The 17,417-nt window shown below is 41.4% G+C and overlaps 1 protein-coding gene across 4 annotated transcripts in view; it reads right to left on the bottom strand.

Annotated features, from left to right (window-relative positions):
* The window catches only part of diaph1 (diaphanous related formin 1), a 79,936-nt gene that overhangs the window by 61,376 nt on the left and 1,143 nt on the right, over window positions 1-17,417 (bottom strand). For 3 of the 4 annotated variants that reach the window (XR_004213298.1, XM_031862907.1, XM_031862905.1), the window contains exons 2-4: window positions 2,615-2,641; window positions 1,823-1,993; window positions 164-265 (exon numbers count right to left, since the gene is read on the bottom strand). Coding sequence is in view for 3 of the 4 variants with exons in the window: in XM_031862907.1 (XP_031718767.1) it covers window positions 164-265; window positions 1,823-1,993; window positions 2,615-2,641 (300 nt within the window). In the remaining variant the exon portion in view is untranslated. The remainder of the gene's footprint in view (window positions 1-163; window positions 266-1,822; window positions 1,994-2,614; window positions 2,642-17,417) is intronic. The other variant, XM_031862906.1, reaches the window with a different exon arrangement.

Raw genomic sequence — 17,417 nt, 5'->3', positions numbered from 1 at the left:
TCCAACATAATGGTGTCACTGTATGATCTGATCATCTATTAAAATTGAATAAGATAAAACCCACACTGTATACAGCACTTTGTGTTTACGATATGGCACGTAAAGGACTTTGTAACTTTCACAAAGCTGTCGGCTAATGAGCAACACGTATTTAGGTACTGACAGCTTTAGACGTGTGGAGGTACTGGGAGACCATCTCTCGTTTGATCATGATGTCTTTTGCCCTCAGAGGCTGCTGTTTCTCCCCATTCAGGTTCATATCCACCTGAAGAAAGATGGGAGGAAGGAGGGAAAGAGAAAGAGATAGGATGAACAAAGTATTTTAAAGACTAGCAGATAGCATGATAACAAATCTGTAGACTCACAAAATGAATAACAAAAAAACCGTACACGAAACGAAAGTCATTTTGTGTCAATAAACGTGAGGAACTGAATCAACGTAGTTCAACTAGTCTCTACTAGATTGGAACATAAAGCCCCCAGTGAGATGTAGCAGATGCTCAGGTTAAAGGTGTGAGCAGAGGTGCTTTTGATGTGTTAAGATACCGAGCAGAATTGGTACTCAGAAACACTTTTAATTAGTGGTGTAACGGATCACCCTTCACGGTTCGGCACACATGTGAACTGCGGATTAATTACACAGTTCAACGTTAACCATCACAGTGTGAAATAAAGTTTTACTGACATTATTATCCGCCGATATTCAGTAAAATATGCGATCAGGACATCAGCATTCATGCTTTTCTATCGCTGATCTCTGATAATGTTACATAGTAAACAACCAATCTGTGTTGATAATGACCGGTAACGTGACTAACGGACAACGAACGAAGGTTCCGTTCAATTGCATTATGATGCGTTCAGGCTCCGTTCAGTGAAAATGAGTATTGGGCGAAGGTAAAGTATAACGTTATCATGATGTGTTCACATGGGAACTCGTAAAGTGTAGTGTTGGTGAGAAATTTGAATAAATCCAGTTGTTTTCAAGGACACGTTTTGACAGCAACATAAATAGATATTAGAGATGAACTATGACCTGTTTACACTAAGCTCTCAGCAGCTTATAATACATCATTAAAAATACCAATGACAAGATTTATTTTAATCAATGAAAACACAATCTTTTATTTCCTAATCGTGTGAATTGTGTGGCTTTAAGAAAAAACACTATAAATTACTTTAACATAGTAAAAGGATAACATTTAGACTTCCTGATGGTACACTGACTTCAGAGTGGTTGAAATGATGTTTGGGACGGTGGCCCAAAAGCCTGGAGCTTTGTCGACCAGCTGCTATTATCAAACAACAAAGGGATCTGTGTCTGCCAATACGGATCATCAATGATCTGCAGTTAGTATGGGCGGCAAAAATAAAGCGTGATCAGGGATCTCTAAAAAGGTATATTTGCGCTGATCCGATCCGTGACTCTGATCCGTGATATGATCCGAACCGTGAGTTTTATGATCCGCTGCAACGCTACTTTCAATTAGAAATTTCACACAGCAGTCTCACAGAGATCTGTGCTTCGTGCTGTAAGGCAGTGCTTTACATTTTTGTCACAGAGAAAGAGTTAACTCTTTCACAATTAGTTTGTCTTTGTCATCTCTTAACAGTATTGGTAATTCTACATGAAGGGTCTTTCATCAGGGAGTGATGAAGTATTTGAGAGTGGAATATATCAAGTACAAGTTTTCATGGCTGTTCAGGGAAGATTATGAAAACGTGATTGTCCAACAGATGAATCTCTCTCACTCTCACTCACACACACACACACACACACACACACACACACACACACACACACACGTTCTGTCTTTCTCACCAGCATCTGCTCAAAGAGCTCCAGCACGTATTCATCAGAATGGTCGTGCAGCATGGCACTCTGGGTGTTGATCTCATAGCTGGCAGCTGAAGAGTGTCGCTGAGCCGGCACATGGCTGGGCTTCTCCTTGTCCTTGTCCTTTTTCATCCTCATGCTGGTGAAACGTTCCAACTGGATTAGCAAACAACACGACGCATGTTAGAGGAAAGAGGTCAGAGGGAAGAAGAACTGTAACGTGGAAGCATTACTGTAAGGCCACAAAAACAAGGCAACAATCCCTAATCAACTCACAGTCATTACCAATGTTAAATCATTTAACAGGAATGAAATACCAAAGGGATATTTCTCCCTTAGTTTTGGGATATCATGTGTTAACAGTAGAAACCTTTAAACAGCGTGACAGTGATTAGGGATTAGAGACGTCAAAGGCTTTTGCCAACAAACGCTGACACACAAACTTATGATGACATGCAGTCAACACTGGCCGGCGCAGAACATAACACTCAACTTTAACAAACAATGTGGGACTTCCTTTAACTGACAAAACGTGTGTTTTACTGCCAAATGAAAAACACTTCAGGACATCAACTTCTGGATATATGCAATTCAGTGAGCATCTTCTTCACAGCATGCACATCCAACGTGAGCACAGCACAGCGAACATTTGTGTTATGGTGGATTAGGTTTGTGTGACATGACATTAAATGCATAATGGTGAGTTGTTTTATATTCACAGTGACAGATGGACAAGTGAAGCAAACAGGAGACGGTTGAAAGCATTTACAAACCTACCTCATCGGGAATCAGACGTTTGAGTTTCTGTAAAGGATGAAAGGGAGCGAAACGGAACGGAAGGGAAGGAAAAACCAAACAGACGGGGGAGGAAGATGGAGGGAGAGAAAGAAAAAGAACCAATTAGACAGAAATCATTTATGACAGGAAATGGATCCAGGAAGCTCATGAGTGATTCACAGCAGGGCGGAGGGAAACACTGTCAATAAATTACCGTTAGAATTCAAAGCATTCGTCATTGATACACATCTCTGGAGAACTAACACATGTAAATTAGAGTGTGAAGTAATCAAGACACCTGGTAGGTAGTAATTACATGAGAGACCTCGGAGATCAGCAGTCAAACAGTCAAAGTCAGAGAGACGTCAGTACATTTTTAAAGAGGGGAAAGAGGCCCCATTAAATATGAAATACACTGCCGTGTCTTGGCCACTAGGTGTCAGGCTATGTCCGTAAATGTCCCCATTTGGAAACACATTGCTGGCAGCACCACTTTCAAACCTGTCCAGCACAAAATGTCCTTGCAGAGCAACAACATCCAAATGTCTCTTCGTGGAATAATCAGAACTAATACAGCTGTGGACAGATGTTTCCCTTCTCCTGTCATCTAAAGCCTATGCCGAGAGGTGCATTAGCCTCTTTATTTTTGGCTCCGCTTGTAGACAAAATCTACACTCGCACAATTCACAAGTCTCAGGATATTCAGGAGTCGAAATTTCAAAATATTAGCAAATGTAACAATTGTAGTAAAGGTGGTGTGGGGTGAAAATACGACAACTCTTTCCTCTTCTTCATCTCATCGAGGCCATGTTTTAGATGCAATGATAAGTGCTGGGAATAATTATTTGAGGTTTCATAATGTGAACTGTATGGACCAATATTGTGAAAAACTGCTTTTTAACAGTATAAAGTGACACCATCGACTTATCAATATAACTGCTGACCACAGTTCATCCTTTGTACCTTGACATTGACTTTCTGTTATTTGTATTTCTCGTGAAACTTGTCTCTCCATTCATCTCTGACCTCCAGATGTTGCTCATTGGCTCTTAGCTCCAATAGTGAACTTCACCGTTCAAGTGAAATACTAACAAAATAAAATAACAGTGGGACATTATACGTCTATAGCTGTACATTGTGATATGTTTGCTTTGTCTCTTGTTGACTGCACTGATGTGAATGCATGTCTTGTCTGCTAGGTGTCAGGCTACACCCAATAATGTCCCAGTAGGAAACACAGCAGAGATAAAGAAACTGTCCTAAAAAGCCTTCACACATGCCCCAACGGCTCTACAGAGAGAGCACATACTGCAATATCAAAAAGTATTTTGTTAGTATTAGAATTCACTTTACAACAGTAAAGGATCGCATGAAGAAAAAGGCCAAACATTATCTAAGACACGTACGTCATTACTAAGTCCGATAGGACAAAGTAAAGACTTTTGCACTACAGAATATTTCACCGAATGCTTTCAAATGAAATGCATGATACACAACACCACAACCACGACACCTACACAATGCCTTACATATTGAAGACAGCCTTCACATCTCAATAGCTAGGATCAAATGAGTAGAGGCTGCCGTGAGATCGGCTGCTTGCTAGCTTTTGTTCCAATGATGTTACATTTTGGCCACTATAATAGCGAACATCTGATATTGTGACAACTCTAGTTGTTTTATTGTCTCCAGATCTACAATGTCAATAGTTGGCCTTGCAAAACTGAAGCTTCACTGGCCAAACACCTATTAAAAAGGGTATGGAGTATCTTTTTTTAATGTAGATTTTGTAACATCAGTAGTTATTAAGACTTCCTGGGGCTTCTGCACACCTACAACAAGATGGGCTGTCCTTACAACAGATGGACAAGTTAATTGGCTTTCTTTCTGTGGCAGGAGAAAAGGTAAAGAGGAGAAAAAGAAAAACAGAGAGACAAAAGAGGCGCTCTGATTATTGGAAGAGCAGTCAAGAGAAGGATGTTTCCACTTACACAAGCCCCTTACCCATGCACACAGACAGGGCAGAAAAACTCACAAATGTGGTGCTATTCAGCCCACAGAGCGGAAATACACAGCCGACAGTAGGCACACTGGATTGTGGGTAATCGCACAGGAAACTGAGTACGATGTGTCAGGAAGACAGCATTAGAGATAGACGGGAAGGAAGAGACAAAAAACATTTGTGAATTCAAAGAACTGTAAAGTTCCGCTTTTCAACCCACAAGTACAGTCGACAAAATATGTTTCAACGACAGGACCGACCGTCTCTGTCTGAAGAGAACCCAAAAGCAACAATGAACCACTTTCATCTGAGTAACAAGGCCTCCGTTAGATAGATGTGAGCCAAACGCCAGCTGTGATCCAAGTACTGATTGGTTATTCATACGGCTGGGCGATATAGTTAAAATAAACACATCGATAACAAGATTTTTTCCAGATACACAGCATATCACAATAAGTCAACGACTGCAAAATAATGCATCAAATCATCAAATTGTTGTTTGTAAGTTTAATTACAATCAGCTTGGAGTCATTACCGTAAACAACTGTTTTCTTAAAATTCACTACAATATCTACTGTAACATATTATCTGGATATCCAGAGAAATTAAAAATAATGCTGTCAGTCAAATTTTCATAATTTTGTGACATCCTATAGACCACATGATTAGATCATTTAGTAATAGACATAATTAATAGATTCATCTATAAAGAGAATGTCCTCCACTTGGGCTCAAAAGGTTTTTCACTGATTTTGACGAAATGCTAAACTCACAAAACTCCTCAATTATAAATTATGCAATTCAGCTGCCAGCTGAATGAGCAGATTCATCTAATCATCCACAATGAGCGGATTAGATGAAGTGGTGCATGTGACAGGCTCTACTACAGTTTGTGTGAACATCAATCCACCGACACCTCACCAGGTTCAGTAACTTTTAGGTGGTTACATCTCGTCAAATAATACTAGGGTTTCCCCCAGGAAAATGGTCATTAGAAGTCTAAACAATTACCTAATTTGAGGAAACAAAAAGTTTCAGTAAAGTTCCCCAAAATAAGGAATGGGCTCCGTCTGTCTCTAGGACCAGACAGCTGATGCAGATGCATTTAGCTTGTGAAAGAGATATAATGAGACGGTCACACATTTCTCTGAGTGCCTACAATCAGCTGTCTGTGAACACGTATTCACCACAGGACCTGAGAGTGGTGAGAGATAGATTGATGTAAATTAGAGCAAGATTGAAGACTAGGTAAATGCTGACTGGCAGAAAGCAGAGTGGCCACTTTTACAGGCGAATGAGTGCAGCAGCGACAGTTCTGTCAGATGATCGTTTGATAGTTGCACACTAGGTTAATGGTTAGGCCACACAATAGGGAAAAATAGGATTTGACAGAAATTTGAGAAGGATGTGACATATTTTGTATTTGTCTTAGGGCTAGATTTCCTAATTAAGGGAATAACATCCCGTCATTATTGTATTATGTCAACCTTATATCATCTACAGAAATACTAAAGATGTGTCCGCTGTGTCCACAGATATTTGTATGTCTAAAAATGGTCGTGATGCTGACCAATTAAAGTCTGTGAGGCACAAGTAGAGTGTGAGCATTCACATTTTCTTATCAAAGTACGATTATGGCAACTGGCTGGTACGTTATCCTGAAAAGTAGTGAAGCACTGGGAAAAGGCCTTCGTAATCAACTGCGTTCAAATGAATGGACAGGAAGTCTTAAGTCAAAGTTAAGCTGGATTTACTTATTTTTCTTTTGTCAGCCCGAGTCACTTATCAGTGATCTCGAGGCAAGAATTTGTGTCAAGCCCTGCCTATTAGTGTCCCACGTTGTAATGGTTTTGATTGTGTCCCGCCTGGCCTGCAGTTTCACTTGGTCTTAATTTGGTCAAACAATGTAGCTTCACACACAAACATCCATTGTCCCGTACTAAAAAAAGAAATCACGTGTAGCAGCCAGGGACCTTTGTTTTAAAAACATGCAAAAAAAAATAATAATTTACAATATGACAGAAATGCAATAAAAATGCAATTGCTAATCTATAGATGCTTTACACAACCCTTACACCCTTTTGTCTCAGACTATCAAATGTTTAAAGTTAGAAAGAAATCCCATAGAAACCCCTTTGGTCTCATGAGTATTCACAGAAATAGAGAGAAAACAAAGACCCGTCTGTAAAGATGGATGTGGGGATATTGTATCGTATTTCTGTTTGTGTTCTGTTATTTGTAATGCCAGGTAACGTGGAATTGGGGTTGTAACATTTGTGGATATTAATATTGCATTGGGCAGGAGAGAGGAGTACAGGCGAGGGTTAGGGGTACGAGGGCGACAGGCGAGGGTTAGGGGTACGAGGGCGACAGGCGAGGGTTAGGGGTACGAGGGCGACAGGCGAGGGTTAGGGGTACGAGGGCGACAGGTGAGGGTTAGGGGTACGAGGGCGACAGGTGAGGGTACGAGGGCGACAGGTGAGGTTACGAGGGCGACAGGTGAGGGTACGACGGAGACAGGTGAGGGTATGACGGAGACAGGTGAGGGTATGACGGAGACAGGTGAGGGTATGACGGAGACAGGTGAGGGTAAGCTGTATGACGGCGACAGGTGAGGGTAAGGGGTATGACGGCGACGACAGGTGAGGGTAAGGGGTATGAGGGTGACAGGTGAGGCCCTGGCTGTATGGAGTGTGGCAGTGGGTAATGCAAATGATACCTCCTGTTAATGTTTTGAGGAAAAATAGGTGCAATATCTTGATTGTATGAAACCCTCTGAATATTAAGAGTGGATGAGCCACAGAGCAGTGTGTGTGTGTGTGTGTGTGTGTGTGTGTGTGCGCGCGTCATTATATTGCTTACAGTGTTGCCACGGCTACACACAGAGTGTATGACATCGTAGAGGGGGAAGCAGCACAGACACACCCAGACGAGGCTGAGCGGTTTCTTGTGAATAACGACTCAGCAGGAAATTACCAACAACCCTGAAGTATTGCGCACACACATAAGTGTTTGGTTAACAGGCGTCTGAGGTAAAACACTTTTAAGACTTTACTTTGCCCTACGCTGGAAAGTGAGACATCTTGAAAAAAAAAAAAAAAAAAAGTAAGATGGACAATTTTTATCCGACACACATGCTCATTTGAACATAATGTAGTTGCTTATTCAAAGAAACCCTGTATGTTGACACATGCCAGGTTAGTTACAACTTCCCATCAAAGAGTGAAAGAGAGCAATGAAAACAGAAAAGATGAAGAGTCCCCAAAACAGCAAACGCAATATTTTTACCAAGGCCGTGAGGAGAACACTGAATTTGACATCATCCAATTCTTTCACATCCAATCTTTTCCGTGCGGCACTTTTTAATGCTTCTACCGCACGCCTCGCTGACCGAGTGACTCAAGGTGCATCTGAGTGCACCGACTGTCTTTGTGTGAGCGAGTGTGTGAGTGTATGTCAGTGCAAGTGGGGCATGTTTACTGCATGACTGCTTCTCGTCCTGGGTCAACCCCCACCTCGACTTAAAACAAGGGAGGCCACTGTGTCCATGTCTCTCTTTCTGCATCCCTCTCAAATAATATTCACAAAGTGACAAATGAATAACATTAATTTAATTTTTTCTGACCGATAGCTGACCCTTGTTGAGCAATCAAACAGGATTAGTGCCTTGCATGCAGGAGTGCTGTGGCAGGTGTGGTTAGTTGTAGCACTTATTCCCTGAACACACTGCACTGCTACCGTCACATTTATAACATTACCATTTCACACACGTACTCATGCCGTGACACTTAATGGGAGAGAGGCTGCATTTGTCCACAACAAAACCAAGGAGACAGCAAAACAAACCCAACAACAAAGACAAAACGTGACGCACCAACAGTGTGTAGGAAATAAGTGCGGGAGGCAGATTCAACAGCACAAGCGAAGGGCTGAACCTATAATTTGGAGAGAGGCAGGATTTTACAAAGGAAGAGAGGTATTTAAAAGCAGATCTGAATCAGCTACGCTATTAGCACACAATTCAATTATGAATCATAAAATCTCTTTCACGTTTTAACATTAATTTAAAATAAACAGAACATATTTTGACGAGTGAATTATTGTACCATAGGGTGTTCATATATTTTAATATCCAAACAGGTCAAATCTTAATGAAGATCAGCTGCACCCTCACATCTCTCCACGTCACACTGCTGCTTATATCTTTGCAGAGACAAGTGTCATCTTAAAGTATCGGCAGCAATAACATTATATTGTACTGTACCGTTATTAACCGTAGGGTATTGCTTTACTTTCCTAGTATCGGTATACCGTGCAACACTACAGCCTTCGGAGTAATTTAAATAGCGTCTGTATCTTAAGGCCTGGAGTTTTAGAGGTGATGAGGCGGCGACACAACACACTGTAGCTCCTCCACCTACGTACATCGTCTGCTCACAGGCAGAGCGGAGCATCCATCAGAGCACTTCGCAGTAGCTTCCCTCAAACACAAACAAGTTTCCATACTGCATACAAATCTCAGACCTTCACCTCCACATTACCACAGGAACTGGCAAGTGTCTCTCCCACACACACACACACACACACTCTCACTACCTCCCTCGTACCCTCACATACTCGGTCTACTGTATTCTGGACTGAGTACAGAGACTCGGCTGATGTGCTTGCATCATTGACTGCTCCTACAGATGACTGCAGCCTTCTGAATCAACAGAGACAGGGTTTGTTCCTGTGGTTGCTTAGAGGCCCAACGATGAGCTCATTACATACTTATGACTAGGGCTGGGCGGAATACCGGTTCAACCGGTATACCGGTTTTAATTTCCCGTACGATATGAGTTTTTCATATAGTCATACCGGTGCACAGCCGAAACAACTTCTGTCGCTCTTCAACAGGCAGCAAAATATATTGCTTGCGGCTGAGAGCGTTATAGTCGAAGCTAGTTGTCTTAAGTGTATTGAGAGGGAACCCTAGTCATGGTTATAACTTTATAACAACTAACAACCCACAACTAACGCTCTTTAACAGAGCAAAACATCACGACAACAGTTTGTGACAGATAAACAATCTGTAGCTCTAATAATTGTACATTTATAAAATTTCCCCGCCGAAGTGCATGCTGGATAAAGCTCGCCAACAGTCTGCTAACAGCTGGGAGAGGCTCTGTCGTGTCAGTAACGTTACATTGAAGAACAGAAAAGAGCGATGCAGGGTGAACAAAGACTGAACAACAAAAGGTATTGTGGTCAGACACATATGCAACGCTGATTACCGTAATATGTGTGGTATTTGTTATAAATGTACGTTGTTACATAGACGGTGATATGAAGCTGTAAGTGGAGAGACTTCTTCTTCCTCTTTAAATTCCATTGGCGGATCGCAACCAACTTGCATAGGTGCATACCGCCACCTACTGTACCGGAGTGTGCATTTTCAGGGTAACCTTTTCTTCAATGTTCTGATATAGATATATAGATATGTAGATAGATATAGATATAGATATATATATATAAATAAAGAAATAAACCTAAACAACACCTACTAACAACCTACTTTCTTTCCTTGGAGGGGCTTAGGACCCAAAGGAATGTAGATGAAGAAAACAGGAAGTGATGGACGGAAAACACACCACACAAACAGCTGTTCACCGCTCGCTGGCCGACCGTTTCTTTTCGGCGTTAATTAATTAATGCTTTAACGTGAGAAAAAAAAATACCGTGATATACCGTGAAACCGCCAGAATCTTACAAAACACCGTGATATGCATTTTTGGTCATACCGCCCAGCCCTACTTATGACCCAAGAAAGGCGGACACTGCAAGTAATTAGAACTGCTTTGTGTTTTTGTGTGTCCCTTTGGTGTGTACCGCCACAATAGAAACTCAGGCAGAGGCCGAACACAATAAATCACATGCTTGTGAGCTGATTAAGATGAGTGAGTATACTGTAAATTATTATTAGATACAAGTAGCCAAAAACAACCGCGGATGTAAACTGAACACATACAACCTAGGTAAAAAAGGGAGGTAATAACAACTCTATGTACCTACATCCCATTAGCTATAAAATGTAAGTTTCTATTTTTAACACAAATCTGTTGCTTCATCTGTACAGTGTATTTTCTTGGATATGAAGAAGCACATTAATAAACAAATGTTATTCCTTTTTACATTTCTGAATTTCCAGCAAAGATACTCACAGACTAGCATTAGTTCGTATAGCTTTCTACTTATATTTTGAATATAATTTGGACATTTACCATTGGCTGTTGTCAGTAGATTTTAAAGATGTACACGAGTATACAGCGGAGTTCTGTTGCGAGAGAACCTCAAGTATTGCTCAGCTGTACTTGGGTTTATCCATGTTTAACATTAGTGCTACTGCCTGTGGTCCGAGACAGCTCCAGCTACTCATTACTGGAATACGGGCACTAAAGCCTCTGCTGTACATCAGCTCACATAGTGATTATAATGTGAAGTAATGAGAGATTTCAGGTTAAACTTAAGTTTCATACACTCCTCGCCAAGACACCACTGATTGTGCGCATGTGTGTCCAGCAGCTTCATTTCTTCAATGTCTAAACGTCTTCCTCCCTTCCTACGAGAATAAACTGCTGTCCTCCAGGCACAGAGGCTCACGCTGTTTACAGTCACGGTGCTGAGATACACAGAGCAGTCTGAGATTAGCTGTAATCTGTCAGGGGTCGACCGGGCAGAGGAGGATTGACACTGTAATCCTAACAAAGCATCCCATACACACACCCTAGGTAACACAGTCAAGAGCATGCATATCTGTGAGGATCAGTCTAGAGGTCTGTCTGTACACAGCTCTGCTGCTAGTGACAGAGATGACTATTGCAGAGAAACTGGGAAACTCCCTTCACAACGCTGCCCGACCCTGATCAGCTCACTGACTGAGAAAGACAGAATGACAGCATGTATGAGCTCATCCATTTATGACTAAAAGACCACCAGACACAAGGAGACAAGTTTCAGTGCAACTGCATGCATGTGCATGCATGCATGTCTTACCGTCATCTATCACTTTTAGAGTAAGAACTTTTTGTTATTATTACTTAGCAAAAGTAAAGTCCTTGAGCCAAGCAGTTGCATCCTGGTATGCTAATCATAGGTATACCTAACTAGCATCTCTTACTCTCTGACACTTTCTTACTAGAAATATTAAATACAATATACTATTGCTATATAATAATGAACTTGACATTTTCTTGACCAACATAATCAGTGGAAGTCCAACTCAGGGCAGAGGTCACGACACTACAACCTCTTCCATCTGAGATTCATGCCACAACCCCATTACAATAGAGGTGAGCCAAATTTAATTTGCAGTGCTCAAAAAACATCATATTTGAACAACTTATGTCCTGACATACTAAGGATAACACAGTTACTCTGAGTTATCCATCTCCAGTGTGGAATGTTTCACACCGGTCCATTAGGCTCTTATGATAAAAACCTGCTCCATGTTTTAACATCATCCAGACCTCCACAGATTTGGGAGTGGGTTGTGTGTAAACATATGTAGTAGACCGCTGGTACCGCCTGGTACAATGGATGGAAAGGAGAGACGCAGGAGATGAGGGTAAGCAGTAATGGGGACGAATAAGGAAGCACACTGTTCGTTATTTTTGCGCAACTTCCTGTCACAGCCCTCAGAATTTGAGAAATAACAACAGGGTGGAAGCGCTGACATCTCTGCACGCGAGTGTATGTGTGTGTACACATATGCAACTAGAACAAGTAGGAAGCAGAACCTAGACTGAACAGCTGACAAAGTGAGCATGTGAACGATAGGTGAACACCCAGGAGGTCAGAGTATTCCGAGCACAGAGTGAACATGTTGCTCTGTATCTTCATCTCTCTCCACTGAAGAACAGACGACCACATTTATCCAACTCCGCCATGAGGTGCCAGAAATGCAAAGCGGTGGCAGTTCATTTTAAGTGAAAGATATGAGAGTAAACAAAACAAATGACAGACCACTGTCTGGACGAGCCGGTTTCTCCATTTCAACTGAACTGACTTTATACCTTACAAAAGGCCTTAGACAAACATCTGAGCCCGACTGGTAAATATTCAACCGCTGCAGGCAACACATGCACACAAGCAGTTGTTCTTTTCTGAGTAGCACAAAGAATGGCAGGCAGAGAAACAGAAAGATGTGCATAAACATTCTCTGTATCACACTAGACGACACATACATGGCAGAATATGATGCACTACTACGCAGACAGACTGCAGGACATGATTTTATGCACAAAACACAAAAACTCTCTGAAAAGGACAAGAGAGAGTTGCGACTGTTTTCATACAGAGTATACGTTAGCTGTCGACTGATCTAACTCTTCTCTTCAACAAGCAGTCATCATTCCTGTCTATTCAATATCATGCTTTGCCTCTGTCGGACTTAACTTTGCACACAGCAGCCTAAAAATAACATTTCTGATCAGCCAGCTTATTAAGTGACAGAATGACGGTAGCAGTCGTAGAATAAACATGCAGAACACTGTTTAAGTGACAGTAGACAGCAACACCAACTGTGCCTCCCGAGGATTGGTCATGGTGACATGAAACAGAAGAGTAACAGCATGGCTGCTCCTTAAACAGTCCGTTAGTTAGACTGAGTGGGCAATATGGATTCAGTCTTCTATCACAAAATATGGAATTGTACTATATAAATAGAAGGGCTCTTTGTCTCAATAAAGCTCTTTTTCACAGTTTCCACAACACATTAGCTCCATAGTGTCAGATCAATGGAAGAAATGAGGGACACAAACCCCATCAAAATGAATTACAACACACAGCAACGTTAATGTGTCTCTTCAGCAGTCAGAGTAAGTCCATCAAGGTGGGTATTCTGTCAGTCTTGTTATTAGGAAATCCCCTGCTTGTGTTTGTAGTGGTGGAGGGATTACTCACTGGAAGTGTGGAGACTTTGGTTCTTGAAGCAGCGTGCTAGGACCACCATCATTAAAGGGTTCCGTGACTACCTCAAAGCTACACAGACTTGATGTATTGTAATCAGAAGACAAAGGCTCAAGAAGTCACATGTGAAATCTTATAAACAAAACAGGTAAAAGGTGAGATTCCACATAAGTATATCAGTGGTGTAGTGACTCTGCAGTCCTTCGTGTGCATGTTACACAATGCAGCCCTTACATCCAGTAAGAACAGGCTTCAGAGCAAACCAAACTGATCTGTGAAGTACAGTACGGACTGAATTAATAGAGACCACTATGTTAAATAGGATGATCATCCATGTCAGATTATTACAAAGAGTGTCACTGATGTCTGGACAGGATTATAGTCTAGTTTGAGAGGGAATGACAACAGCCGTGAGCTAAAGTATCTAAAAATTATGACAAGAAATCAATTCCCAAGTATCAAAGAATAATGTCCGTTAATCCACCATACATCTCATGAAGTTAATGTATAGGACCACAATGAATAACAATGGAGGACCTGTTCCTGGTGTATTCATGTTGCATGAATTCACGTCCATCAATTATGATGCAACACACCAGGAATTTTATCTTTGACAACCAATAAATACCTGTGATTCAATCACTGACTCGGGGTGTGACCACATGAGCAACATACTTGAATCTTTCAACCGCAGAGAATTTAACCTTGAATTGTGTTTTTTTAGAATAAACTCATTAATGTAAGCTTTCCATTCCCATCACACCTCCTGTAACTTCTTATTATCGTTGACTGCACCCCCACTCTCGCACATTCTCTACCTTCCTTAGTCTCCTTCTCTGCATTTCTGTTTTCTAGCTTCTTCCCCACTCACTTTTGCTTTCTGTCACACACTATTCTGCTCTCCGACCCCCCCAGTCCCCTGCCCTCTGCATGGCTCACTTGCATTCCCTTGCTCACTAAAATATTCCTGTTCACTCTGAGCCAAGAGGCCTCTGCCACAAGCAGTCCATTAACCACTCCAGTTTCACGCTGGCACCCAGTCCTCCTATTCTTCAGCTCACAGTATGCTCTTCTTCCCCTAAGATGTAGAGGACAGGAAGCTGTATGTCTGTGTGTGCCTAGGTGTGCGTCTGTGTGTTGGGGGACTAGAACAGACATGCATAAAAAGAAAGAGACCCACTGTGCAACAAAGCACATTTTTAACTACTCCACTTGGCTCTTACTTGAGTCAGACTCTGTAAGTAAAGAGCTGTGACCCGACTGGCTTAATTCATGGCCTTACTTTATATCAAGCGTTTGCTGAGGTGCTTCCCCCAGGAAGTAGCGCACGGCTGCACAGACACACATGCAGGCACAAGATGTCATGCCTGAAGGAAGGTGCACTTACCTTTGTTATTAATCATGACATACACTAATATGTAAACCTGCATTCAACGCTTAAACCTGTGCCCAATGGCGACATCTTGGGCAGCACCCCGAAATACAACACTGCATACAATTCAGACAAACACAGAGGAAAACAACTGCCCAGTAATTTAATTGCGTGCTTTTGGTTGCTCTTGTCGTGCCTGATAATGTTTAAATATAGTCTGGTTCTCCTTCAGGGCTGAAACATGTATAGATTACGTCAGTTGAAGGGTGGGACCAATAATCAAGATGATAATATATTGTGATATGTTCTCAATCAAGACACTAACTCTGTGAAATTCTGTACCTACAAATCTGATTTCAATGTAGTGTGCTACAATCCATTTATTTATACATCTAAATGTTTTATTTCCATGCGTTTTATTATTGTTAATCCACAATATCATCATTACTGTCACAGAGGAGTAAGAAGAAATCACCTCCACTTTCATTTGTTAACACAAAAGAAGTTATCAAACCGGTAGGTTGAGGTTGCATGCATGAACAAGCCAGCATATTTCCCAACTCTGTGAATATTTAACTGGAGAGACAAACATGTGCTGCTTAAACACTTGTGTGACATAGATTCAAAACTTGCAAATCATGAAAACACTTAGAATTTTCCAAATTTCCAGAAGAACATGATCAAGATATTGGTTATTGGTCTTCTTGTTGACTCATTTCCCTGACCAAGGCCAGAAGAATATCTACTTTTTGCCCAACCTTTCACCTATAAAACAGATAACCTGACAAACTCTACACGCTGTCCCAGAGAACCTGTGATCTACGAGTGACCTTATGTCCCAAACCACTGTCCGAGGCAGTGATCCCTGGCTAATCCACACCGCGCCTGCCTGCTTGGTTGAGCCGGCCTGTTTATGTCAACAGCATCTACGGATACTTATCCTTCCTCTTTGGGCCTGAAGGACACAGATGGCGCTTCAGGGAGGAAGACACGGCCAAAATGACCTGCTTTTAAACTAAATATATGGATCATGCTCAGCTACAGAGGGATCTGTGAGAAGAGCAACTCCTGTTCAGCATTCCTGTGAAGGTTACATGTGTGAAAAAATAAACACCCAGTGTTTGAACTGAGACACAAACATGCTAATATACAGCAGGGACACATTCCACCAACACAGTTTACATGTTTTTGTGGAGTTGAGCTGAAGTAAACGTTACAGAAGGTGATTTTAGAGTTAACATTTAATACACTGAATGGTGATTGGGCAGAACATTAAGATACTTATTTTGGTGATTTAAAACAAAAGTACAAGGATGTCCAAAATGTGTCATGCTGCAAACATCCATAGAATTTGTCTAAATGCCAAATCTAGTTGATGTTGGTGACATTATTACAATAACGCATGTATTTAAATAAAATAAAAGAGTAATCTATGTGACCATGTCTAGAGAAAGAGATGATGACTAAAACTGGATAATGTACCCACGCCGCTTCATTCAGTCCCAGACGGCACAGTGACGAGAGACTCACACGAGGGTGATTTTGGGGGTTGGTATACCAAATACCAAGCTGGCCTGGAGACAATACACATGTCACCCAGTGGTACAGATCTTATGTTATTGTCACTGGTATGTCTGAGAAGCAGCGAAAGCAGAGAGTGATGAAGTCATAGATCCCTTAAGGCCACAGACATGTGTGGATCAAGTACACAGCGTACATAACTCTACACTGCTTCACCTTTGTCTGAACTCTGACTGCGGTGTTGTATGAAAATCGGCCAGAATGGGTTGAAATGTCAGAGTTAGTCGTGGACTGAAGTCGAGGACAAAGCAGACTAACCCCACTGAAATCAAATAAGTGAAAGAGCTGTATTGTACTAATTAGATTACACCATCAGGCAGAATGACGCTCAAAAAATACTCATGTACATTATCTCAGGACACATTGCACAAAGGGTTTCTGTCTGTGACTCATACTTACTTGTAGCCCTACCTAAACCTGTGTGTACTGTAATAAAATGCCATTCATCAAATTCTCTATTTTCATCTATTTATGTCTCTAAAATAAAGTGTGTGTGTGTAGTAATTGTTTACTCAGCAACCAGATGTGTCTTCTGTGCATCCTCTATGGTTACCCGTTTGTCAGAGGGTGCAATATCAGTTTTCCCCTGTTGCTAGATGTGGCCGAGGGGTTATGTTACACAACAGTGTGCGCTGGCTGATGACAGGCACAAGTACTGCTCTGCTCCCATCAAGACACCAGACTGAATCACACACGCTGACACAGCCAGGTAGCCTGAGACCACATGATGTCGTCACAATTAAGTCACCTTGAGAAAATACAACACAATGCCACACCTTACCATTGAAAGTTAGGTCACTTATTTTATAGTGTTTATGAGACATGCTGTACTATGTTTATACAATAGAAGCAATTTATATATATATATATATATATATATATATATATATATATATATATAT

This window comes from Anarrhichthys ocellatus, unplaced genomic scaffold (assembly GCF_004355925.1).
Source record: "Anarrhichthys ocellatus isolate YVR2014 unplaced genomic scaffold, GSC_Weel_1.0 scaffold27, whole genome shotgun sequence".
Taxonomy (NCBI): domain Eukaryota; kingdom Metazoa; phylum Chordata; class Actinopteri; order Perciformes; family Anarhichadidae; genus Anarrhichthys; species Anarrhichthys ocellatus.
This window is presented reverse-complemented; position numbering and strand designations above follow the sequence as displayed.